This window comes from Scardinius erythrophthalmus (assembly GCF_964197995.2).
Source record: "Scardinius erythrophthalmus genome assembly, chromosome: 9".
NCBI lineage: Eukaryota > Metazoa > Chordata > Actinopteri > Cypriniformes > Leuciscidae > Scardinius > Scardinius erythrophthalmus.
Window position 1 is genome coordinate 41,711,826 of NC_138229.1, and position 25,277 is coordinate 41,737,102.

The 25,277-nt window shown below is 40.1% G+C and overlaps 1 protein-coding gene across 3 annotated transcripts in view; it reads right to left on the reverse strand.

The window, feature by feature from the left end:
- Positions 1-1,499: 1,499 nt before the first annotated feature.
- LOC308695872 (NACHT, LRR and PYD domains-containing protein 3-like) overlaps positions 1,500-25,277 on the reverse strand; it is a 29,428-nt gene continuing 5,650 nt past the window's right edge. For 2 of the 3 annotated variants that reach the window (XM_081374130.1, XM_081374131.1), the window contains exons 7-16: positions 22,812-22,976; positions 16,524-16,697; positions 15,641-15,811; positions 10,832-11,005; positions 10,404-10,577; positions 9,829-10,002; positions 9,385-9,558; positions 5,433-5,606; positions 5,091-5,252; positions 1,500-3,804 (exon numbers count right to left, since the gene is read on the reverse strand). In XM_081374130.1, the coding sequence (XP_081230256.1) occupies positions 3,729-3,804; positions 5,091-5,252; positions 5,433-5,606; positions 9,385-9,558; positions 9,829-10,002; positions 10,404-10,577; positions 10,832-11,005; positions 15,641-15,811; positions 16,524-16,697; positions 22,812-22,976 (1,618 nt within the window). In that variant the 3' untranslated portion in view covers positions 1,500-3,728. The remainder of the gene's footprint in view (positions 3,805-5,090; positions 5,253-5,432; positions 5,607-9,384; positions 9,559-9,828; positions 10,003-10,403; positions 10,578-10,831; positions 11,006-15,640; positions 15,812-16,523; positions 16,698-22,811; positions 22,977-25,277) is intronic. The other variant, XM_081374132.1, reaches the window with a different exon arrangement.

The following is a 25,277-nucleotide window of genomic DNA, read 5'->3' on the forward strand; positions in this document are numbered from 1 at the left end:
CTTGTTTCATTGCAGATGAATATGTTGACTACTGCTAACATTTGTTTATTTATTTATTTTTAATAAACGCCTAATTTCAATTCAGATTCAATTTCAGAGCAAAATTAGTTTGATTGCAAAATTCACAAAATACAAATTCACCACTAGATACTTACTGTCCCTTTAATAGTTAATGATTTAAAGAATATATCTTGAACTCATTTAAAAATGTGCTTTATGTGTTGCTACTTGCTCATCATTATTCCATTTTTAAATAAAAAAGATTCAACTGTTAAAAAATGGTTTTGTACAACAATATTAATTAATACAATAATACCAAAGACAAGTGTGCTGTGTGTATTGTTTCTTCTATTATACAGCTCTTAAGTTACTGATTCAATAATAATAATAATAATAATAATTCATTACATTTATATAGCGCTTTTCTCGACACTCAAAGCGCTTTACATAGAAGGGGGAATCTCCTCAACCACCACCAATGTGCAGCATCCACCTGGATGATGCGACGGCAGCCATATTGCGCCAGAACGCCCACCACACACCAGCTTACTGGTGGAGAGGAGACAGTGATGAAGCCAATCAGTATATATGGGGAGGATTAGGAGGCCATGATGGACAGAGGCCACTGGGCAAATTTGGCCAGGATGCCGGGGTTACACCCCTACTCTTTCGAAAGACATCCTGGGATTTTTAATGACCACAGAGAGTCAGGACCTCGGTTTAACGTCTCATCCGAAGGACGGTGCTCTTTTGGCAGTATAGTTTCCCCGTCACTATACTGGGGCATTAGGACCCACACAGACCACAGGGTGAGCACCCCCTGCTGGCCTCACTAACACCTCTTCCAGCAGCAACCTGGTTTTTCTCAGGAGGTCTCCCATCCAGGTACTGACCAGGCTCAGCCCTGCTTAGCTTCAGTGGGCAACCAGTCTTGGGCTACAGGGTGATATGGCTGCTGACCATGCTGCTAAGGAATCTGGGTAAAGATATATGACAACATATATAGGATATACTAATGAATTTTACTTGTAGCCTACACAGGTTTAAAGTGGCTCATAATAGGCCTATTAGAGAATTAAAATACTGTTTACTCTTTAAAATCGAGACTATCTTTTCCCATTGTTAATTGTGTTTGATTAATTTTATTAATAAAGACTTATCCACTATTTAAATACAGATTTTTAGTATATTACTACAAATTATAAACATTTTGTTTTTTTTAGTTTTTCAGAGAAAATCTGGTCATTTTAATGTAATTCGTAATGCTTGATGGAAAAAATGTCAGTCCTGTCACAACATTGTCAACCCTGTCACACCACGGTCAGTCCTGTCACAAAGTATATTTTAGTCCAAAAATGGCTATTTTGATTATAACAATTATTGAAATGGGTATATAGTGATAGTAAAGACTGGATTATATATTTACAATAATGCGTTGGTAACAAACTTTACCCCAAAAGCCCCTTATTCAACAACATTATGTGAACCTGATGGTCATTCTTTATCTAAGAGCCCACAAAACAAGCAAAATCAGCCTGATAGCTGTGTTTTTTTTAATGAATTATATGTTTCCTTCAATAAGGGACAGATCCTCATTAAAATGATGATATTTGTGCAGAAGAGAGCATATTCTTTAACACACTTACATTATCAGCCATGTCTGTGACGGAGCCTGACATTTTAAAGAGTAACTGCATATTAAAATGCTTATTATTCAAAAATTATTATGTGCCGAGGTGGGATTTCAATAATTTACAATTATTCACTATCTCCTTTGTTAAAGTCAGGGTTAAAGTTGAAGGTTAATAATACTTTTTTTTTTTTTTTTTGGGGATAGAAAATGTACGTTTCTGGTAGAATGTCCCATAGATCATTTTCGAACGCGTTTCAAATGGGAGTTTACGGATAGAGAGAAGGCAGAAATCGCATCATGTTAAAGTTTCTTTATTTGTCAAAAAGCAAAACACTTTATTTTTATTTTGAGTATACAGAAAAAAAATAGAAACTGAACAGGATCGATTGATGTATAACACGAAAACTAAAGATCAAAATTAACAGAGCATTTTGTGTTTATTTTTCATTGCTAAAAAAAAAAACGAGCAAAACGCGCCGGCGCGTTTTTGGTCCCCAGAGGGTTAAGGATAAGTTATGTGTAGGGTTAGGCGGCGCTCACATATCGCGCATAAAAACGTGTCGAAAACGCTAGGCGCGCCGCGTTCTCCTTTTTCCAAAGCGCTCGGGTGGTTGCGCTCCAGAGGCGTCTGTCGTTGCTAAGCTTGGTTCTTGTCACGTGACCTGCGGTGCGCTTGCGGCATTCTGAAAAGTTGAGATGTTTTTATCTCGATGCGGCGCGGACGCGCTTGGAAAAAACGAGCGCGTCGCACCGCGACCGCGTCGCTTCCATTATGAGCGCGCATACCGCGCGGCTACATTTGAAATAACGAACTTGCGCACGCAAAAGACGCGATATGTGAGCAGGCCCTTAGGGTTTCTGGACAGGGATTGTGTTCCAAGATGAAAAAAAAATGTTGACCCAAGAATATGTCCTGCTTGAAACCACAGCAAAGATTTTTACACACAGCGACTCAAAATGTATCTCAGCCAAATATTCAGTTTCGTTCCAAGACCATAAAAAAATTCTCAATGTACAACATAAGTTAACTGACTGTAAGAGCTAGTGCATGTCTGTGTTTGTGCTGCACAGTACACACACACACACACACTGCTTACTGTGCCATAAGGCTTACACCCTGGTTAGCCAGTGCTGACTGTGTCATTTATTTGCCAAATGTTGTCCAAATTATTTTGCAATGTAATCGGGCCATATTTGCTGTGTCATGTGTGGGCCACTTTAGGTTCACATTCAGATTCACAGTGATTACTGTCCCTCATCTTTGCCAAAACTGGCCCAGATATGTTTTAAGATAACTGGGCCACATTTGCTGCAACATACAGTATGTGGGCCATATTTGGTTTACACCCAGATTAGTCATTCGGGCCATAAGAAGGCCTGCAGTGCCGCATCAGTGCCTGAAGTGGCCCACATCCGTCTGCTATCTGAGGAGCGAGTGAAAAACACACAAATGCTGTTAACTGGTAAACATGTTTAGTCGGTCTGTAGAGGAAAAGAGACTTCATCCACAGAACAAAGACAATATACTGTAGATCTGTGCATCAGCAACAGACACACACATACACACACACACACACACACACACACACACACACACACACATAACTAACTTCATATACAATAAAACAATAACAATAAAGATATTCGTTGTATAAAATGTTAGAGAGATAATGTAAATGTTTAAAAGTTACAAGTAAATTTTCTATCTTTTGAAACATTTATGTGCTATACTTGACAATCACGTTCATGATTAGAAATATTTTCATAATTATGGATGAGTTCAGTCTAAACATTATTATATTTGCAGGCCTGATACTGAAGATTTCTGCTGACACTCATCTGAGCTTCTTCTTCTGTTCCTCCTTTAATTACAACTAAACAATCATTTGGCTGAATAATAAACCAACATGAATCATTCAATATCACATGTTTCTAATACGCATGCTAACACACACGCTGCTTTATTTAATTGTGAAGTCTGAGTCTCTTCCACCTGTATGAAACACATTTACACATTTATTTCTCCTCATAGACAGTCGTGAGACTCTTCTGTGGATCACCTGATGGATTCTGCTCCTCTCATGATCATTTCTCACTATGATATAACACATCTATCAGAGTTTGATAATCGATCTTTATCAGGGATATTTGATGATTGATCTTCATCTACACTGTAAAGTGGAACAGAAGAGAAAACAATCAGTGTTCAGTGGAACAAAGTGCAAATTATTATATTTCAATTACTGTTTTTTTTTAAGTTAAAATGAATTCCTGTAATCAGATTAATTACTGACTTTACATGATCTTGCATAGATATTTGTGTTTTATAATATAATAGATGTAAAATCTGAATCATGTTCATATGTTTGTGTGTGTGTGTTGGTGCGACTCCTATTGAGTCTCTGTAAAGGAGAAACTAATGAGTGTACGGCGTATTGAATAAACCACAGGGAGCAAATACAAATGTTATTTTGAGTTCAAACACAAACCTTTAGTTAAAGGAGAACTTGGTAACTTTTTTAACTTAATAAAACTGTCTAGAAATCATTTGAATGGTTAAACAGCCTGTTCTGGTGATATTGGTGACTTTCCCCGCTCCCCCCAGCGTTCCCAGGCGGAAAACCAACCTTGCAACTTGGGGACTACCGCCCCGGAAAGATAGAAATTGGAAGTCTCGTGAGAAGCGAGAACGAGCGCGAAACACGAATTGCTTTACGGCAATTCGACATAAACACACACGCATGTATGATGTATTACCAGATTACCCACCTCGGTAGACATAGCTCCACACGATACAGTTGGCTTGCTCCGATCATAACAAACGCACATGAGCAGCGGAAGAGAGGGGGAGTTTTTTACGACCATGTTGTGAAATATACGCCCCACCACAGCTGTAGGGGGAGCTCGTGGGGAAAACATGCGACAATAAAAGCGAAAATCAGCGAAGAAGTGACTAGAGTTCGCTAGAGTTGCCGAGTTCTCCTTTAAAGCCGTTTGTCCTCTAGTTTAAACATGTTTGTAGGCTCTTAGTAAATCACTGAGAGTAAAGTAAGTGTAAAGTAGTGTGACATGTTGCTTGTCACAGTAAAAACACACTAGAGACAGAGACATTTCTCCTGTGAGCTGGACGCTGTGAGCTGAAGCTGGAGCTGCACTGATTTTAGCAGGAGTGCAGCGTTTTCCTACAATCTGACCAAGTCTGTTTCACACTGAAATGATTCACTTCTACTGACACAGTTAATAAAGCAGGTGTTGATGTATAAAGCTGTGACTGTGAGCTTTTGTTCTCTTTCCTCCTTTGTGTTAAACATTTCAATAACTTCACATTTTGTTCTCACACAAACCCTTTGTTGCAATAAAGCTTAATGATAATTTCCTTTCACGAATGTTTGAAAGGTTTGTTCACATATCAGAGGTAAATGAAGATCTCTTTAATATCTCAGTGATGTTTCCTCACCTCAGGACACAGTTTGAGTCTCGTATCACGTCTCTGAGCCGCTGCTTTGAGTCTCCTATCTTATTGTCTCTCAGATCAAGCTCTTTTAAAAACTGCAGTGCTTTTGAGTTAGTCAAAGACTGAGTTAAAGAAGAAACATCTGTAATGTCACAGCGATATAGTCTAGAAAGACACAAACAGAGGAAGAGAGATTATCTTACAAACAAATCATGAATGTGAAGAATTTTACACAAATATAATGTGAACTCAGACTCATCGTGAGATATTGAGTATAAAGTGTTTTAGTTTAAACTGTTGAAGTGATTTTAAGCATTTTGATTCTTGTCTGTGAATGTGACTGACCTCAATCTCTCCAGTTTACAGTGTGAATCCTTCAGTACGGCACATAAGTGCTTCACTCCTGTGTTTCCTAGTTTATTCCCGATCAGGTCCAGCTCTCTCAGGTGTGACGGGTTTGATTTCAGAGCTGAAGTCAGGATGAGACTCTGTTCCTCTGTAATACTGCAATCACTCAGACTGAAGACAGAGAAATAACAATAGTTCACATCTATGATGATCATCTTATTGAAGAGCTTCAGCAGCATTTAGTTTCCAATAGTCTGTTCTGAAACCCAGTCACACTAGTTCTGTGTGCTGGAAGACACTGTTTCTTCTCTTTCATTTTTAACTATTTATTTGACGTCTCTTCTTTATTCTCTGTTGAAAAGGCAGATTTCTGCATGTACACAAATTAACCCTCTGGGGACCAAAAACGCGCCCGCGCGTTTTGCTCGTTTTTTTTTTTTAGCAATGTAAATTAAGTTCATAATGCTCTGTTAATTTTGAACTTTCATTTTTGTGTTATACATCAATCGATCCTGTTCAGTTTCTATTTTTTTTCTGTGTACTCACAATAAAAATAAAGTGTTTTGCTTTTTGCCAAATAAAGAAAAATTAACATGATGCGAGTTCTGCACTCTCTCTGTCAGTGAACTCCAATTTGAAACGCGTTAGAAAATTATCTGTAACTCCTCGAAAATTCAGTCAAACAGGCAAACATACCCACGGGCATAAAGCTTGAGATCTCATCTTTTAAATTAAGTAATTTATATAAAAAACAAATATTCTCAGCTTCTGTAATCTGTATGAAAAGAGAGTGATTCCAGTCGAGCTCATTACGAGCTCATTCACTTTAATTCGTTCACGCCTACTCACGGAGCACGCTATTAACAAGATAATGTGTTAAGCCATCTATGCAAAACAGGTAAACGCCCCCAAGCAAATGCATTAAACGCTTCAAGTTTCATCATTCAGTCACCTGCGCGTTGGGAAGAGGGCACGATACACCGGTACAGAAGCCCTTCAGCTCGTCCTGGATACTAGCGACGAAGAGTCCACATTTGTGACCCGTCACGGAAACCAGGGACACAAGTCGGCAGCACAACTTGCGAGCAAAATGAGAAATAAGCGTTTTATTTCAAAATTGGTGATTTTCGTTTTTTTGCAGAATTTGTTAGTTGAGATCACGAAGAAGCCTCTCCATGTTTGAGATAGCAGTATTGGTATATTTAAAAGCGTACATTTTGAGTTTGAAATCGGCTTTTTTTTCAGATTCTAGCATGCAGTAGGGGCGTGTCATTGTCGGTGTGTATTTCCATACTGAATAAGCCGGCGTGACTACTTATTATGCAGCGCTCTGGCCGGCTCTATCTGATTTCAAAATTCAATGTAGATGGATGCCAATAACATTACGATGTCCAGCAATCGATTTAAATAGTAGGTTACATGGGGTTTAATTTGTCGTTTAAATGAGATGTAGCCTAATACATGTTGTCAGTGCCAATACATAGATCCGCCTATTTAACCAACGTGTATCTTAATGGTCCAGTGGTAGAACTTTCGCCAGTTGTGTCAGAGGGTCTGAGTTTGAATCCGCCCTCGTATAGGTTTTTTTTTTTCTTGTATAGTTTTTTTTTCTCTCATCAAAACGATTATGTTCATCAGTGGTTGTATATCAAGCAGGGACACGCAAACGTTTGCATTATGTTTTGTGGTTTCACCAGAACGAATAGAGAGTATCCGCAACGCAACGGATTGAAGCGCGCGTCGAGTGAAGACAGTGCGGTGTGTGCATGAGCCACATGAGAAAACACCATATCTGCGCCACTGATCGCTACGGCAATGAGCACTTTGATCGCTTGATTTAAAAAAAAATACATTTCAGCGCTAGTATCTTATTTAAAAAACGAACGAAATGAATGCTCTGCCAGTTAACTGGAGATGTTTTATTTATTTGTAGAATTGGTACATTCGTGTCGCGAGATGTTTTAAAAAGTGGTGGGAACATGTCCCATCCGTCCCACCCGCAAATTACGCCTATGCCTATTTCCATAGTTTATTGCTTATTATTTATCATTAGCAAAAGTTTGTTTCATGTTGCACGAGTAGGCTACACCGAAGAAAATTCCTAGTCTGTGAAACCTTTCATTGACAATGGCAATAAAATCTATTCTGATTCTGATTCATACTTGGATTCATAGCCTACTCATACATATACAGTGCAATGCATAAGTGAATACACCCATGCTAAAGTTGACTAAAAAGAGGAATAAAAAATCATATTTTGGAAATTGAACTTAATGCCTTAATTTAAAAAATTAGGAAAAATCCAACCTTTAAGGACACCAATTTTCTTTGTGAATGAATAATGTATCGTAAATAAATAAATGTTCTTCCTTAAAATACATGGTGCATAAGTGAGTACACCCCTATGTTAAATTCCCATAGAGGCAGACAGATTTTTATTTTTAAGTATTTTTTAAAAAAAAATTTAGGATACTATGCATCCTGATAAAGTTCCCTTGGCCTTTGGAATTAAAATAGCCCCACATCATCACATAGCCTTCACCATACCTAGAGATTGGCATGGGGTACTTTCCATAAGATCATCTCTCAATGCAAATCAAACTAGCTATTAGGCTAACTGAAATAAAACCATGCCAATCTCTAGGTATGGTGAAGGCTATGTGATGATGTGGGGCTATTTTAATTCCAAAGGCCAAGGGAACTTTATCAGGATGCATAGTATAAAAATAAAAATCTGCCTGCCTCTATGGGAATTTAACATAGGGGTGTACTCACTTATGCACCATGTATTTTAAGGAAGAACATTTATTTATTTACGATACATTATTCATTCACAAAGAAAATTGGTGTCCTTAAAGGTTGAATTTTTCCTAATTTTTTAAATTAAGGCATTAAGTTCAATTTCCAAAATATGATTTTTTTATTCCTCTTTTTAGTCAACTTTAGCATGGGTGTATTCACTTATGCATTGCACTGTATATATATATATATATCACATAGCACATCCTGTTTTTGATTTGAACATTGTCTAGAGTTTATCTTATTTTTTATTCAGTGTACACAAGAGTTGCCTTTACAGTTTTATCGGTAGATTCCTTTTGTTTATTTATCGCTCACAATTGCTTTGTTTATAGCCGACTGATTATTTTTTTATTTTGCTCACATTTAATTTGCTTAGAGCAACATTTAGAATTTAGAACATTTAGTTCCTCCACACAGAGGAATTACAATAAAACAGATTGAAAAATAAAACCTTTGAATGTCCTCTCATTCTTTCTTCAGGCTGCCTCACTTGATGGCCCATTAGCCATTGGGGGGGTGTCTATGTCACACCCCTGGTCTGAATCTCATTAATATTGATAGGCCATTACCACTCCCATGCATAAACCTCTTCTGACAAAAAATCTGTCTTACAATGTTTAAATCAATGTATTGTTTTATGAGAACGATTAGGCAGGATGATTTTCACATCATTTTGAAGCCAGAACTCGAAGCGACAACATCCATTAGTCAAAAGTCTTGTGGACACATATTTAGTATGTGTTTTGTGGTCTTATTTCAGCAACTTTCATTTTTATTTTTTTCAATAACCACGCATAAACATTATTCTCTTAAAAATACAAACATGTACATACATGTTACGTACATATTATGGTAGCCCCATTTGTGCTATATAGAGTGAATTTACACCTTTGCCATTAACATGTTTATAAATAACTGAAAAAAGCACAAATGTCAAGGCATGTCAAAACATCCCAAGGGCCCCAAAAACACCCTGGTCCCCAGAGGGTTAACCAATTACTATCTAGATAAAAAACACATAAACATGTGAGCAATAGGGAAAACCCAGAAAGTGCACTGCAATAAACAATGAAACATAAGCCCTGCTGTCTTCAAATAAATAAACGTCAGTCACACTGTAATTGCTGTACAGTATAATGATACTAACTCTAATTTCTCCAGCTTGAATTGTGGGTTCATCAGTAGATCACTGAGGTTTTTCACTCCAGAGTCTCCTAGTTTATTCCAGCTCAGGTCCAGCTCTCTCAGGTGTGACGGGTTTGATTTCAGAGCTGAAGTCACATCAGAACAACCTTCATCTGTCATATCACAGTCACTTAAACTACATTAGCAGAGAGAGAGAAGAAAATAAGACAGAAGAAAAGAAAACTCTTTATTCTGTAAAGTCACATAATCTTCATCAGCAAATAAAACAGAGGAAGAGAGATCTTTATCTTTATTTCACCAGATCACAAAATACTAAAGTGAACATGTTTGCAGAAATATAATGTGAATTTAGACTCACTGTCAAATATTGAGTATAAAGTGTTTTAGTTTAAACTTTTTTAAGTGATTTTAAGCATTTTGATTCTTGTATGTGAATGTGACTGACTTCAATCTCTCCAGTTTACAGTGTGAATCCTTCAGTACGGCACATAAGTGCTTCACTCCTGTGTTTCCTAGTTTATTCACTCTCAGGTCCAGCTCTCTCAGGTGTGATGGGTTTGATTTCAGAGCTGAAGTCAGGATGAGACTCTGTTTCTCTGTAATACTGCAATCACTCAGACTGAAGACAGAGAAATAACAATAGTTCACATCTATGATGATCATCTTATTGAAGAGCTACAGCAGCATTTAGTTTCCAATAGTCTGTTCTGAAACCCAGTCACACTAGTTCTGTGTGCTGGAAGACACTGTTTCTTCTCTTTCATTTTTAACCATTTATTTGACGTCTCTCTTCTTTATTCTCTGTTGAAAAGGAAGATTTCTGCATGTACACAATCAGTTCATTGTATCAAATGCTGGAAATTAAACAATTATTAACTAGATAAAAAACACATAGAAATGTGAGCAATAGGGAAAACCCAGAAAGTGCACTGCTATAAACAATGAAACATAAGCCCTGCTGTCTTCAAATAAATAAACTTCAGTCACACTGTAATTGCTGTACAGTATAATGATACTAACTGTAGTTTCTCCAGCTTGGATTGTGGGTTCATCAGTAGATCACTGAGGTTTTTCACTCCAGAGTCTCCTAGTTTATTCTCGCTCAGGTCCAGCTCTCTCAGGTGTGACGGGTTTGATTTCAGAGCTGAAGTCACATCAGAACAACCTTCATCTGTCAGATCACAGTCACTTAAACTACATTAGCAGAGAGAGAAGAAAAGAAAACTCTTTATTCTGTAAAGTCACATCATCTTCATCAGCAAATAAAACAGAGGAAGAGAGAGATCTTTATCTTTATTTCACCAGATCACAAAATACTAAAGTGAACATGTTTGCAGAAATATAATGTGAACTCAGACTCATTGTCAGATATTGAGTATAAAGTGTTTTAGTTTAAACTGTTGAAGTGATTTTAAGCATTTTGATTCTTGTCTGTGAATGTGACTGACCTCAATCTCTCCAGTTTACAGTGTGAATCCTTCAGTACGACACATAAGTGCTTCACTCCTGTGTTTCCTAGTTTATTCCAGTACAGGTCCAGCTCTCTCAGGTGTGACGGGTTTGATTTCAGAGCTGAAGTCAGGATGAGACTCTGTTTCTCTGTAATACTGCATCTATACAGACTGAAGACAGAAAGAGAAAAGTTTATGATGATCAACTAACGTGTTTAGCTTCATCCAGCAGATTTTGCTGACAAATAAACAGGGATATCCAGGTTCAGGGAACACAGAGAAAGACTACACATTGTTCATTTAAATATACCACCAACATTGTAAGAATACAAAGGTTGTCTTGATCTATTTATGTTAGTTTACACATTCATTTCATATAATTTTTTAAGGGTCATGAAACCCACTAAAACACATTTTCTGAGATAAATTTTTTTTCACATTTTTTTAACAGATATGTACAGGCTGCACATCACTGAAAATAATAAAAGCACTCTATTTTTGTTATTTATTGTTATTTTTGTGTTTTTCTGAGCAATTTGGTTCTTCCGGGCTGAAAAGTATTATTTCTTTATTATTTCTGTGTTAAACTGATGCGTGTCGTTTGTTCAGACTCAGAGACTAAAATGCTCATAAATGTAATGAAAATATTATTAGATCTTTTAAGGCGAGACACGGCAGGCAAAAACATAGATTCTTCATGCAGTGGTCAGTTTTGAGATGTTGGGCTAGTTTACTCCTTCAATATGTGTTCTTTCAAGCTGCTATAAAGAAAACATTGAAAATATACATTAAGATGTTTATTTTATTACATTTTGTTTACTTGCGGCAGTAAGTTTCTCCCGAATTTACCAGGAAGTCAGCATTACAACGCGACACGCCGAGATCCGTCTGTTCACTGAAGTCTGTCATGACCGGTATCGCTGTAAAGCTCTGAGTCTCCTGCACAACGCTATGTAACCCAAATATGGGCATTTCCTTTCTATCAGTAACCAATCGTGAATGTCCAAAGGGGGATTTAAAGCTAACACAAAATCTCATTCAGAGCTATTTAACTCTTTAACTGCCATTTTCTCAAAATTACTTTTTTGTCATTCTCCAGTACAAACATCTCAGCCTGTGCAGCGCCTGTGTACACCAAACTTTCCAGCTATACACTTAGCGGTATTCTGAAGATATTTTCAGAGGGATTTGTTAATAAATCATTCCTGGCCTGATTTATGTGACATTTTAATAATAAAAAAATATGACGAAAATCGTCGATATTTTGATTTCCTAGGTAGGCCCATCTTGTGTAAACAAAATGAAAAAAGAATTTTGCACCTGGCTTTATCATATGTTCAGATCTATCTACCGAAAATATATGCAAAATCGTGCATATGTAATGAGATAATGCCTAATTAATTTGCATAATTAAACATACAAATTTCTAAAACTTGTAATACATTTTTTTATATACTTGTGTAAGTAATCCACTGAGGAAGTTTCATGGTGATATCTATTATTTAAAAAATTTACCCTATTCACCTGTAGTGTCTCGCCTTAAACATTCTTCCGCAATTCTCCCTCGTTCTTGTGAGTGTGTTATATAGGGTTATATTTTTCAAGGTGTCTTCAGATCCATTTATTTTTCCCCTCTGCAGTCATATTTTAATATTCATGTGTCTGTATAATGAGTGTGTTGCAGGTCTGTGTTTTATTGGTTGTTGTCTCCCCTTTTCCCGCCCTCTATACTCCCACTTTTCCACAGCTTTACACACACATTTCCTCAGACTTTTCCAGGTCTGAGATGTGAACGACCAGCTAAAACAGGGTTTCATGACACTTAAAGGTTCATTCGTGTCAATGTCACCTTTGGTTTGCTCACTGGGACAAATGTGGTTCATTGTGTTCAGGTGTTTCTTGTGTGCTTAATAGTGTCTGTGTGTATATTTAGCCCTCATGCAGGGCCGTACACACCATTGAGGTCCAGACCTGGGTCATTTTTCGGCGTGTATAGACCTTATGCGCCAGAGAAACAAGCGCACAGCATCTTTAGAATATTGTCTTTGAACTTCTGTTTTTGCGGTCGCTCTGTATATTTCTATGGCATCGCTGTCGAGGAGTAATTCGCTGGTAAAGTGGATTTACTAATTGTAGAGTTAATGAAAGTTATCATGAGCATGGTAATGTTTTAAGCAGATGTCTTAACAAATGTCAGTAGACCGGGAAAATTTTAAAACGAGCCGTTCATTCATAAATACGCAAGATTGCTGTGAAAATGCAGACCGGAAGTCAAAAGACAACGAGCGCAGCTGAAAGGGGATATATATGGTCTATATAATGAAGGCTGTGAAATAATTGCCTAATATTAACTCTACTTTGGTGCTGTAATGATATTGCACATCACCACGATAAACTATGGAATTATTCTTGAGCCAATAATAATGAACATAGCTTTTCAAGAAACTAATGAAAATTGCATATAAATTGATCAAATATAAATTGAAACTAAATAAATTATCTCTAAAACTGAAAAAGAATAAATCGCAGGCAAATTTTTTGACTTCGTTTTTAAAACACTGCATGTTTTGCTAACTATTTCTCATATTTCAATCGCTGATCTGAACTTACAAATGCGCTTCCAGAGTTTTCATTTACGCTTCTGAAGTTTTCGTTTACGCTCCCAGAGTTTTCGTTCGCCATTCTGACACATTTCTCTCGTGGGGGCGGGGCTAGTAGCAGTGTGTTCTCATTGGTTACTGAGTTTTTGATTGACAGCTTCGTGACCTGGAAGTGAAGACGTCAGTGGTGTGTTTATGTGTGGATGTGAGCGTCTGTAATCGCAGCTTTCTATTTCATTTTAGTGATATTAAGTTATGTTTGTTTTTTAATTTGATCTTTATTTACTTGCTGCTACTACTTAGTTGGCAGAAGCTTTTAGGAGCACAAGAGATCTATTCAGTCTATTAAGGTATAATTGCACATTAAAGTACTGTATATAATACTTAAAATATTGTAGTGTCCAATGTTTTCGGAGAATATTTGTTTATTCCTGATGATTCTTTTGCATGTTAGGCTCTGATTAGGTTAAGCTGTTACAATTTAAAGAGAATAGGCTACTAACAAACGTATGTGATATATTCAGCCGTCAAGAAAGTCAAACTTCAACCAGGTAATCAAGGTTGGCAACCATGGCCATCATACTATTCATTGTTAGCATGATATACGTTTACACCATCAAAATTAATGATCACTTAAATAAGAGGAATTTAAACAATATGAAAATTACAGTCGTGGCCTGCTGTCAGATACAGACCTCAAAGGGCATTTCATTACATACGTCACACAAAGAATGTTCTTGTTGCCATTTTTTTGTGTCAGAACGGCGAACGAAAACTCTGGGAGCATAAACGAAAACTTCAGAAGCGTAAATGAAAACTCTGGAAGCGCATTTGTAAGTTCAGATCAGCGATTGAAATATGAGAAATAGTTAGCAAAACATGCAGTGTATTAAAAACGAAGTCAAAAAATTTGCCTGCGATTTATTCTTTTTCAGTTTCAGAGATAATTTATTTAGTTTCAATTTATATTTTCATTAGTTTCTTGAAAAGCTACGTTCATTATTATTGGCTCAAGAATAATTCCATAATAAACGACCTCATCTGAGCTGCTTCAGCGGACTAACAACACTCGTCAATGTCAAAATGTTTGAGATGACCAATCTAATCAAAGTAGGCGGGCTTTATGTTCACAGAAGCTGCGAGTCGAGCGTGAATTCCAGCGCGACGCTTCACGACACGCTTCAGTTAACGCTCATAAAGTGTGAGATATCATGTAAGCAGTGAAACTAAGCAGCTGTTTTACGATAGAAGTTTTAAACAACCCACAGAAATAATCAGTTTGCAAAGACTGTATCAATCAAAGCTCAGCTTTGGGAAGGGAAGATATACAGGTGAAGATAAGGAGACTGAGAGAAGAAGAAAGAGAGAATGTGATGGAGATGAGAGAGTAAGAGCAGGTTTTGCACACTGTCTAATTAAAAGTGTCTGTATAATATGTGCTCTTTTATCAATTTTCAGTGCTTGTTTTGTTTATTTTATGGATGGCTCAGCTAAACAGGCCAATAAGAAACTATTAACTACTATTATTCCTTTTATACAGACGTTTTAATTAGACATTAGTATAATTGCGAATCTACAAATGTATAAAACGTCTACAAATGTATAAAACTGATCAGAGATCAGGTTAAACCCACAGACACTCGTTCAATCTTAGTAAATCTGCATGATTCATGGGTTCACAGAGATCATCGCCCCCCAGTGGAGAACCATTGACATTTCCAAACATTTCCAAACGTTTCGAAAGTTATGACATAACTAAGCCTCGTTTACTGAAATCATGTGACTCTGGCAGTTTGATACACACTCCGAACCACTGATTCAAAACAAAAGATTCGTAAAGGTTTCGTAGCTTCATGAAGCGTGTTTTGAAAGCATTTACATTTTGGGAAATACAAACATTGAATTGAAAGCAGTTATGAACATTTCTGATTCTGATGTCACAAAAAACATTGTTCTGCCTCTACAGAAACTGAAATAATTATTGACCCATGATCAAACTGTCTGTCTTAACCAAATATTTAAAGCTTGATATTACGTTTTAATTGTGTTTTTATTTGCTGTTTAATTTTATTACTTTAAATTGTTGTGGCTCTGTGTGACTCTGAGGAAAAAACTGCTCTGACTCAAACAAGTGAGGAAATATTATCATCAGCTAACATTACTACTAAAAGTAAAGTAATATTATAAATAAATGAGCAATACTCACGTCAGTGTGTTGAGTTGACAGTGTTTATCCTGCAGTAGAGCAGCGATCTGATTCACTCGTGTGTCTCCTAGTTTATGTTCACTCAGATTCAGCTCTTTCTGGAGTAACGGGTTTTTACCCACAACTCTATTCACATACTGACAGGCTTCCTCTGCAGCAGGACTCAAAAACCTGCAGAAGAGTCAATTCAGTTCTCAAATAAATGTCTGTTGCATTACAAAAACAATTGATATGATAAAGAAAATTCTTTGAACATTTAAATACACAAATAAATCTAAATTTAAAAGAAACTAGAGTGTCACTCAGTCCTAAAGCAAACTCATAAGAGCAGAAACGTCTCACAGAGCAGAAGGGCAAAAGCTCACTAGATCATGGTTTTCAGTATGAATACAGAGTGTGAAATTAAGATCCTTCTGGCTTTTAAGCAGGAGAAGTGAGAAACGTCAGCACAGAGAAAACTGGCTTGAGAAACTGCATGTTTGTGAACATCTGGAGACTCATAGACCTGCTGTAGAGAGATGCAGTGAATCTGGGCTTGATGGAAAACTATTGTGTTCAGAAAACTATTACACTAAAAGGTTATCTAGAATTTTGATGAGAAGTGTGCACAAAAATAAAATTGTGCATTTTTAATTATCAAGGTATACTCCAGAATAGCAGCCCATATACTGACCCATAATGTCTATTTGATCTTTAGCTCGTATCACAACTAAACTGTGTTGACGTTTATCATCATCATGACAGAACCTGCAGCATCTGATCTGATCTTGATCATTTTGATGCAACAAATTGTCAAGCTAATTTTATAGCTAAAATAATATATTAGTTATGAATATTTAGCCTCCATATAACTAATTTAGTTAATTATTTGATCCCGTCTCACCTCAGTGTCTTCAGTTGACAGGCTGGATCCTGTAGTAAATCATTGAGCTCCTTCACTCCTGATTGTCCAGGATCATTTCCTGTGAGATCCAGCTCTATCAGGTGTGAAGGGTTTGATCTCAGAGCTGAAGCCAGAGCTTTATAACCTTCTTCTGTCACACTGCAGTTAGAGAGTCTAGAACAGGAATGAAAGCATTCAGCTGATTAATCAGTTAAACCAGAACAATATAAATCCTTAAACTTGAATTTTATTTTGTTCTTTGTACAAATGCATTGAAAGTTAGTTGCAAAAACTGACAACTGAATATGGAGGCAAACAAAAGGCATAGAAATCTTTAATATGTTAGACATCAAGACATAATTATTTAAAACTGTGTAAGCCCGTTTATCGGTCCAAATGGGGGTTTCCGCCAGAACGGGTGAAGGTCTCTCATGTTACTGTCTTTCCATGTGGCAAAGTAATTTAATTCCATTTAAGCTTTTATCTGACTCCATTTTATATCTGACTCCATTTTATCACGACCTCGAATTTAAGTTAGATTGCCAATTGGTTATTGGTCAATTATATAATAGTTTAGCAATACATTTGATTGTTCTATTTAATTCTTTACTTATATTTTACCCATTCATATTAGGTAGCTATGTCGCTTGAGATCGGTCACAATCATGCTTACACAATCAAAGATACTTTGGTATAGCCCCCGTGATTGCATACACTTGAAATTAAAGTAGCGTTTACTTCAGTAGAGGTATGGCCACTACTACAGAAGTCAACTAACTTTACTTGTCTTATAATAGCTTTAGATTGGCCATGCCGTGGTTTCCCACGTACACTTATCTAAAGTAACATTAAATTAAAAGGTAAGACACACCCAGATTTAGGTTGGTCAAGCAGCACTTGTGCTGCCCTAAATGGAAATTCACTTCTTGTCTTTACAAAACACGTAGACGTAGTCGTCACTAATCTGATGCAAAACTTGCAGTAACATAAAAATCCATTTAATCTACCTGGGAAAACTATTTCAAAGTCAGTCGGAATAAAATCAAATGTAACAATTTATTATATCAGGTAAATGTATCATGCCAATTACATAATCAGTTAAAAGGTAATGAATACAAAACATCAAATGCTCTGGAATAAAGAGAGAAGATGCAAACCTGACATTATAAAATACATGATGGGGAGTGCCTGCATACACTCTATATATCACAGGCTAATTTGAGCTACAAATCGCCACAAGCCTTCTTCAGCATCTCCCTAAACACTCAGACCAAGGCAGAAACCTCTTTTCAAATGTAAACATGAATTCACAGTGGGAATTTGCATTAATCATCATCCCAGACTTACTAGGGACAGAAGTTGAGGGAATGATGTGTAAATTGGGAGGTGATCAACTCAAGTGTGATAGTGTCTCGAATGGGGATGGTAATATAGCAAGAGAGTTCAAATGTTAATTTCCTTGTTTTCTCAGAGAGTTGCCCTCTCTTCCAGTTCTTCCAGTTTATCCAGTCGTACAACTGTACAGGTCTGAAAGTCTGTGATCTGAATGATCCACAACAAGTAACCTGAAAATGGTCAGACAATGAGAAAATTAAAGTTCCCTTTCGTTCAGTCACTCCTACGTCACGTTGGTAGGAGTTACCAACGAATCGGGATCACGCTAGAAAGACCAATTGCCTTAGAGTGAAACTAAAACAAGCCAATGAACATTGGCATGCAAGACTTGCATTCTGCGCCCCGCCTGGCAGTGCAGGTATAAAGCGGAAGCGCGAGGATACACAAATCGATTTCTGCTTCAGAGCCGACCGGTTGTGCCCTCTAAGTGAATGAGCGTTCGGATAGTGTTTTCCACAAGCTCAACAAGTCTGCTGTTTCAAGACCTCTCTGTGTTGGTGTTACGGCGTTTCAGTAATCTTCACGAGTCTCCCAGGTAACGGCTGTTACTTCACGCGATCTGCTTCTCTCAAAGAGCTGTTGTCACAGCTGGTATCCGGTTGAGTGCACACAGTGGGCTTGCAGTTTCCCCGCTGTGTTGCCACGTTGATCCCTGTGTGCTTCAGCACAATAAGAGAGTGTTTCTAAAAGAGCAACACGAGTGAAGATCGCGTCCTTTTCAGGATGACGTTTCATCCGTGTGTTTCTGGATGTGGTCAATATCTGCCACCAGTTGATGGTCACGATCGCTGCCTCTTGTGTTTGGGCCTCGCGCACGCTGAGGCAGCGCTTGTGAATGAGTCATGTTCCCACTGCGGGAACATGACCATCGCGATGTTAAGATCGAGACTGAGAACCCTCAGACGAGGGGGAGTCTCTTTGGAGATTCCCCGATCTAGTGCTTCTTCTGGTTCATTTCAGAAGAAGGCTACTTCAGCTAATCCCATTGGTGGTCTGAGGATCCCAATGAGGAATGACCCGCCGGGTGAAAGACCCCCACGGGCCCCTCACTCCTCTGCATCGCTGCCATCGGAGTCTTCGCAAGGGACCGCTGGGCCATCTCATGGCTCTGGTTGTTTCCTTCAAAGCTTCGCCGGAGGACCAGATGTCGATCGCTGCATTGGAGGGAGAGCGGTCATCTTCTGGGGATGACAACTCGGCTGCGTTGCCCCCTTCGGGTGTGGTAGCGTTGCCCGAGCCGGACCCGGAAATGGCCACTATGCTTGCCCGGGCGGCTGCGAGTGTCGGGCTCGTGTGGGATCCTCTACCGTGTCCCGAACCCTTACGGCTCGACAATTGGTATCTTGGGGCGGGCCGTGCTGGTTCTCAGTGCGCCGCCCCAGTCCCTCTGACGGCCCGACACAGATCGACTCCCTCCTCCTCCCTCACCACTCTCGATAACGGGGCAGTGAAGGGATACGAGGGCATCCCCCCAGTGGAACGGTCTGTGGCGATGCAATTGTGTCCCCAGACTGCGTCCACCTGGTGGGGTAACCCCACGCTCCCCTCCCACGCATGTAGGTTATCTTCCAGTCTGACTGGTAAGGCTTACAATGCGTGTAGAGAAGCTGCTTCTGCCCTGCATGCCTTGGCGCTTCTCCAGGTCCACCAGGCCAAAGCGCTCAGTGACATGCAGGAGGGTGGTACTGACCCATGGGTGCTCCAAGAGCTGCGTACGGCGACAGACCTCACGCACGTTCCCTGGACCGGGTGATGTCCACACTCGTGGTCCAGGAGCGACACCTGTGGCTCACCCTGGCCGATATGAGGGAGTCGGACAAGAGTAAGTTCCTGAACTCCCCAATTTCCCAGGGTGGCCTCTTCGGCGACGCGGTGGAGAGCTACGGCCAACAGTTCTTGAGGTCATCAAGCACATCATGCCCCGGAAACAGGCTGCTGCTGCCCAGTCTTCGCCGGCTGCTCGTTGCTGAGGGCGCCCTCCTGCCGCCTCTGGGCCTTCCCTGCCATCTGCCCCCTCGTGGAAGTAGGCTGGAGTTGCTCCGCACATCCAGACCCCACTCCCGGCCGCTTCAATGCCTCTGGAGTCGAGTCTCTGCCTTCCACCACTCTGCCCCACCCCGGGTACGGCAGTGGTCTATCCGGCTCGGCTATGCAATTCAGTTTGCCCGCTGGCCTCCCAAGTTCAGGAGCATCCGGTTCACCCATGTGCGGAGCTGCGATGCCCCTGTCCTGAGGAAAGAGATCGACGTCCTGCTGGCGAAGGACGCGATCGAGCCGGTCCCTCCAGCCGAGATGAGGTCAGGGTTTTACAGCCCTTACTTCATTGTACCCAAGAAAGGCGGTGGGTTACGACCAATCCTGGACCTGTAAGTTTTGAATTGGGCCCTGCACAAGCTCCTGTTCAAAATGCTGACGCAGAAACGCAACTTCGAGTGCATCCGTCCCCGGGATTGGTTTGCAGTGATCAACCTGAAGGACATGTACTTTCATGTCTCGATTCTTCCTTGACACAGACCATTTCTACGTTTTGCGTTCGAGGGTCGAGCATATCAGTACAAGGTCCTACCCTTCGGGCTGGCCCTGTCACCCCATGTCTTCACGAAAGTCGCAGAGGCGGCCATTGTTCGCATGAGAGAACGTGGCGTTAGCATTCTTAACTATCTCAAAGACTGGCTCATAATAACTCACTCGCGGGATCTGTTGAGCGAACAGAGGGACATGGTGCTTCGGCATCTCAGTCAGCTGGGAAGGGAGCAAACTCTGCCCCATGCAGAGGATCTCTTATCTCGGTATGGAGTTGGACTCGGTCAGTCAGACCGCGCGCCTCACGGAGGCGTCCAGTCAGTGCTCAACTGCCTCAAGTCCTTTCAAGGCAAGTCAGCGGTCCCACTGAAACAGTTTCAGAGGCTCCTGGGGCATATGGCAGCCGCAGCAACGCCGCTCTGTCTGCATCAATATGAGACAGCTTCAGCGCTGGCTTCACGATCGAGTCCCAAGATAGGCGTGGCAGAGCGGTGCGTTCCGGTAGAACATCACCCCGCACTCACCGTCACCATCGCCAAACCTTCAGCCCTTGGTCAGACCCTGCATTTCTACAGGTCGGAGTGCCCTTAGTCCAGGTGTCCAGGCATGCTGTGGTTTTCACAGATGCTTCTGCCAATGGCTGGGGGGCCACGTACAACGGGCATGCAGTTTCGGGTCTGTGGACGGGGCCCCAAATGCATTGGCACATCAACTGCCTAGAATTGCAAGCAGTACGCTTTGCCTTCTGCCGCCTCAGAGGGCTACTTCAGCACAAGCATGTACTGGTCCATACGGACAGCACTGCAACCGTTGCGTACATCAACCGCCAAGGTGGTCTACGCTCCCGTCGCATGTTGCGACTCGCCCGCCATCTCCTCCATAGGGCGGTCACTTCAAGCCATTCACATCCCTGGTGTGCTCAACCGTGCAGCCAACGAGCTCTCACGGCAGCCGCCCCTGCAGGCATTTTCGGTCGACGAATCGTGCCTAGAGTTCGCCCCAGACTTCTCTCACGTTGTTCCGAGACCCCGGCCCGGATATGTGCCCAAGGTTCCTATCACTCCGTTTAGAGATCAGGTAGTGAACCTGCAAGCGCTGCCCCCGGAGGAGGCAGACCCAGCCCTGGCTTTCCTCTGTCCTGTTCGCGCTTTGCGCTGCTACATTGACAGAACTCAAAGCTTTAGGACCTCAGACCAGCTCTTCGTCTGTTATGGAGGCCAGCAGAAGGGGAAGGCTGTCTCCAAGCAAAGGTTAGCCCACTGGTTAGTGGATGCTATCGTCCGGGTGTGACACCCAGGACTCGCCTTGCCCACCTAGGTTGAGGGCACACTCTACTAGGAGTGTTGTCTCCTCCTGGGCGTTGGCTCAAGGCGCCTCGCTGACAGACATCTGCAGAGCTGCGGGCTGGGCAACACCTAACACGTTCACTAGGTTTTATAGCCTTCGTGTAGAACCTGTTTCCTCCCGTGTACTCGCTACAGCCAGTAGTGCGAGGAATTAGGTTAGTGTCGGCTTGCTACGCCATTCTTGCCCTATGGGCCAGATACATGCATTTCCTGCTCCGTTGGTTACCCAACAAATGGCTAACCTCGTGAGTTCCTCTGTCACCCCCCCGGCGCCAGGCGAAGCGGATCGCCGGTCGCCAGGCCTGTTACCTCTCACTATGAGCTGAGTTCAGGCTGGGGTTCTTATGTCAGCGGTCCCTATGGCGACCCATATGTGTCTTCTCCACGATCAGTTACCCCCCGGGTTAGCCAGTGTCTTCCCCTCGACAGAGTCCGGGCTGGGACTACGTGGTTCCGTGGGATGGGGGCGTGGTCTGGGAGTGGAGGGGGGGTCAACGGGACATTTGAATGAATACAACAATAGGAATTATATTAAAAGCATTTCCTGGCTCTTCCCAGCTTTATAATGGCAGTGAATGGTTGTATATTTTTCAAGTCCATCAAAGTACATCCATCCATGATAAAAGTGCTCCACACAGCTCTGGGGGGTTAATAAAGGCCTTCTGAAGTGAAGCGATACGTTCATGTAAGAAAAATATTCTTATTTAAAACTTTTTTGACTAAAATAACTAACTTCCGGCCTTTATTAACCCCCCAGAGCTCTTATTCTGATATTTAATGTTAGATCTTTCCTTTTCTTGGAACAAAATTAATGCTTAATGTCACTTCAATATTACTCGATGAAATAACACAACAACAATAAAATTGCACAATGACAGGATTGATATGGTATACCCACATTGTTACAAATAAATAAAAGATCTTTGAATTTTTCACAAAAGTTGTCTTGTACTTTTGCCTCCGGCATCGTCCTGTCAGTCATCGCACCTCACTCTAGTCATGTGACTCCTGTGGCTCAACTTACCTCAGTATCTCCAATTTACACTTTTTCAGTCCAGTGCAGAGTAGCTTCACTCCTGAATCCTGCAGATTATTATTGTTCATGTTCAGCTCTTTCAGATTGGTATCTGATCCAAGAACTGCAGCCAGAGCTGAACAGCTTTTGTCTGTTAAGTTACAATCATTTAACCTACAATAAGTCACAACACAGAATTAGATGGAACACATACAATACATTTTCTATATACAAATATTAAACACATTTTTCATTTATTTTGTACATAAACAGCACATACAGCAAAGAGGCTCAGTTAAACTAACATTCATCTTCAAAAACTACTATTTCCAGTACATTAGTGTTTTTATTCAGTGACAAATAACCTAGATAAAATGAAGTGTGTTTGAAAAAATATTTCTGTAAAGCTTTTATAGCTATAGGATTTTTTCTCTATTTATGTCACCTGATGGAGTTTAGGTTCTTGCCACTGTTGCCTCTGTCTTGCTTAGTTGGAGACACTTAATATTCAACAAAATTATTGACTTGAATGTGCCGACACCATTATATAAGACAGTTCACACTTTTATAGCAAGTTAAAGGCCTTTCACTGTAATTCTAAAAATGCCTCCATTCACATGTACATGTCTACTTGACATAAAATATTTAATGATTTAAGTAAAGCTAAGATTACTTAAAACTAAGAACCTAAGAAATGTTATTTGTTTTAAATATTTCAAGATTAAGGTCAACCGATGGCTGATGCCGATATCTTAGAGAGCAGGGTGGCCAACGGGTGATATATCATTAATTTAAAGATAGGGCTGTGACGGAATGGGATTTTTTCTTACCGCGGTGAAGAAGCAACAAATCTCGCGGTTTGGCGGTTAACCGACACCCCACCACCCCACCCCCCACCACAAAAAAAAAAAACCACCCGCGGTCGCATCACACACTGCAGACGCGATCAAGACTGCATGTAGCTTGTAAATGACAATGGAAATGAATAATCATAAAGCAGTATTCTTTATTAAAAAATAAACAAATTAACATTTATATTAAATTGTAAATATTAATAATTAACTATTAATTAGGTAGCCTTAAGGCCGGCGACACACTGGCTGCGTGGTGTGAGTGTGGCGTTTCTGTTGCGTGTCAGCTGCGTGGCTTTTTCTGTCTTTGCACACCAGAAACAGCGCTGCTGCTGCTAGGTGACATAAGCCTCATTGGTGATATATTCGACATATGGGAAGAGAGTTGTGGAAGGCCTATACTTAATGTTAAACAAATATATAGCAACAAAGACAGCGTCGGCAGTATTGACGGCAAAATAGGCTACAGAATATTTCGCTCTGTATTGACAGGTACAATATTTGAAAATCGATAATATTTTTTTTAAAATTACATTTATATCTGCATTTATGTCAAAAGAAACCTTAACTTCCAAACATCAAAATGTAATTTATTAATATGTATTCATGTCAAAATGACATACAAACATCTTTTCCTATTCTATTTTGCCAGGAAACGCTTCCAACAGGCTTGCGTGTCGCGTGAAAAATAGGCGTTGGTTCTATTTCTAGCATGCAAGCGTTTTCCGCGCGACTCGTGCCACAACTGAGACGCACGTCTCACGCAGGCAGTGTGCAAGCTCTAACCTGTTAACATGGGAGCCGAAATAAAAACGGACAAGCCACGCAGCCAGTGTGTCGCTGACCTAAGGTAGGTGTGCTGCACTTAAGTCCAGCAAACGCCACAGGATGGTTAATTTTTCCTAAGATGTGGTCTTAAGTTAGTGGTATTTCCTCGCGAGACGGATACTTTTGTGCGACAGATACGGCATATTGCCTTGTCCAAATTCACCGGCTTCCCCTTAATTGTCACCTGCCTCAAAGGCGACACAGTATTTGGCTTATTAAATGACACTAGATTCGTGGCTATTTTTTAAATCATTCGGCTTGCGCCGTCAACTGTTGCCTATACCACATAAGAGAGATCGCTACTTGCAATTAAAATCTAACTCCAACTGTTTACGTTATGCTTGTCTTTTATGCCTGTGTTTGTTTGTATTTAATTGAAAACTGTAATCATCACAAAACCTAGTCGTATGCCCCCATATGTTTAACGGACTGTCCCTCCCTTGCGCAGGAAGCGTTTTTTTTTCTCCAGAAATCCTTGAACATGGGACTCGCAGAATACAGTAAATTATAAGCAAATATTAATGTGTTTAAAGTTCATATCACAAACCATATGCACTACTGTAACTTTCAGCAAAAAAAAAAAAAAAAAAATGTGCGGTGATGACCTCACACTGCGGTAGGCATCTCATTAACGCGATATTGCAGTGATGCGGTTATTGTCACACCCCTATTTAAAGATAGTAAAAAAAAAACATCCATAACAATTGCTGAAAATTAAATGTATAGTTATTTTACTTAATTACTAAATTTGAAAAATATATTTTAAAAAATTATATGTAAAAAAGAGATTTTGGAA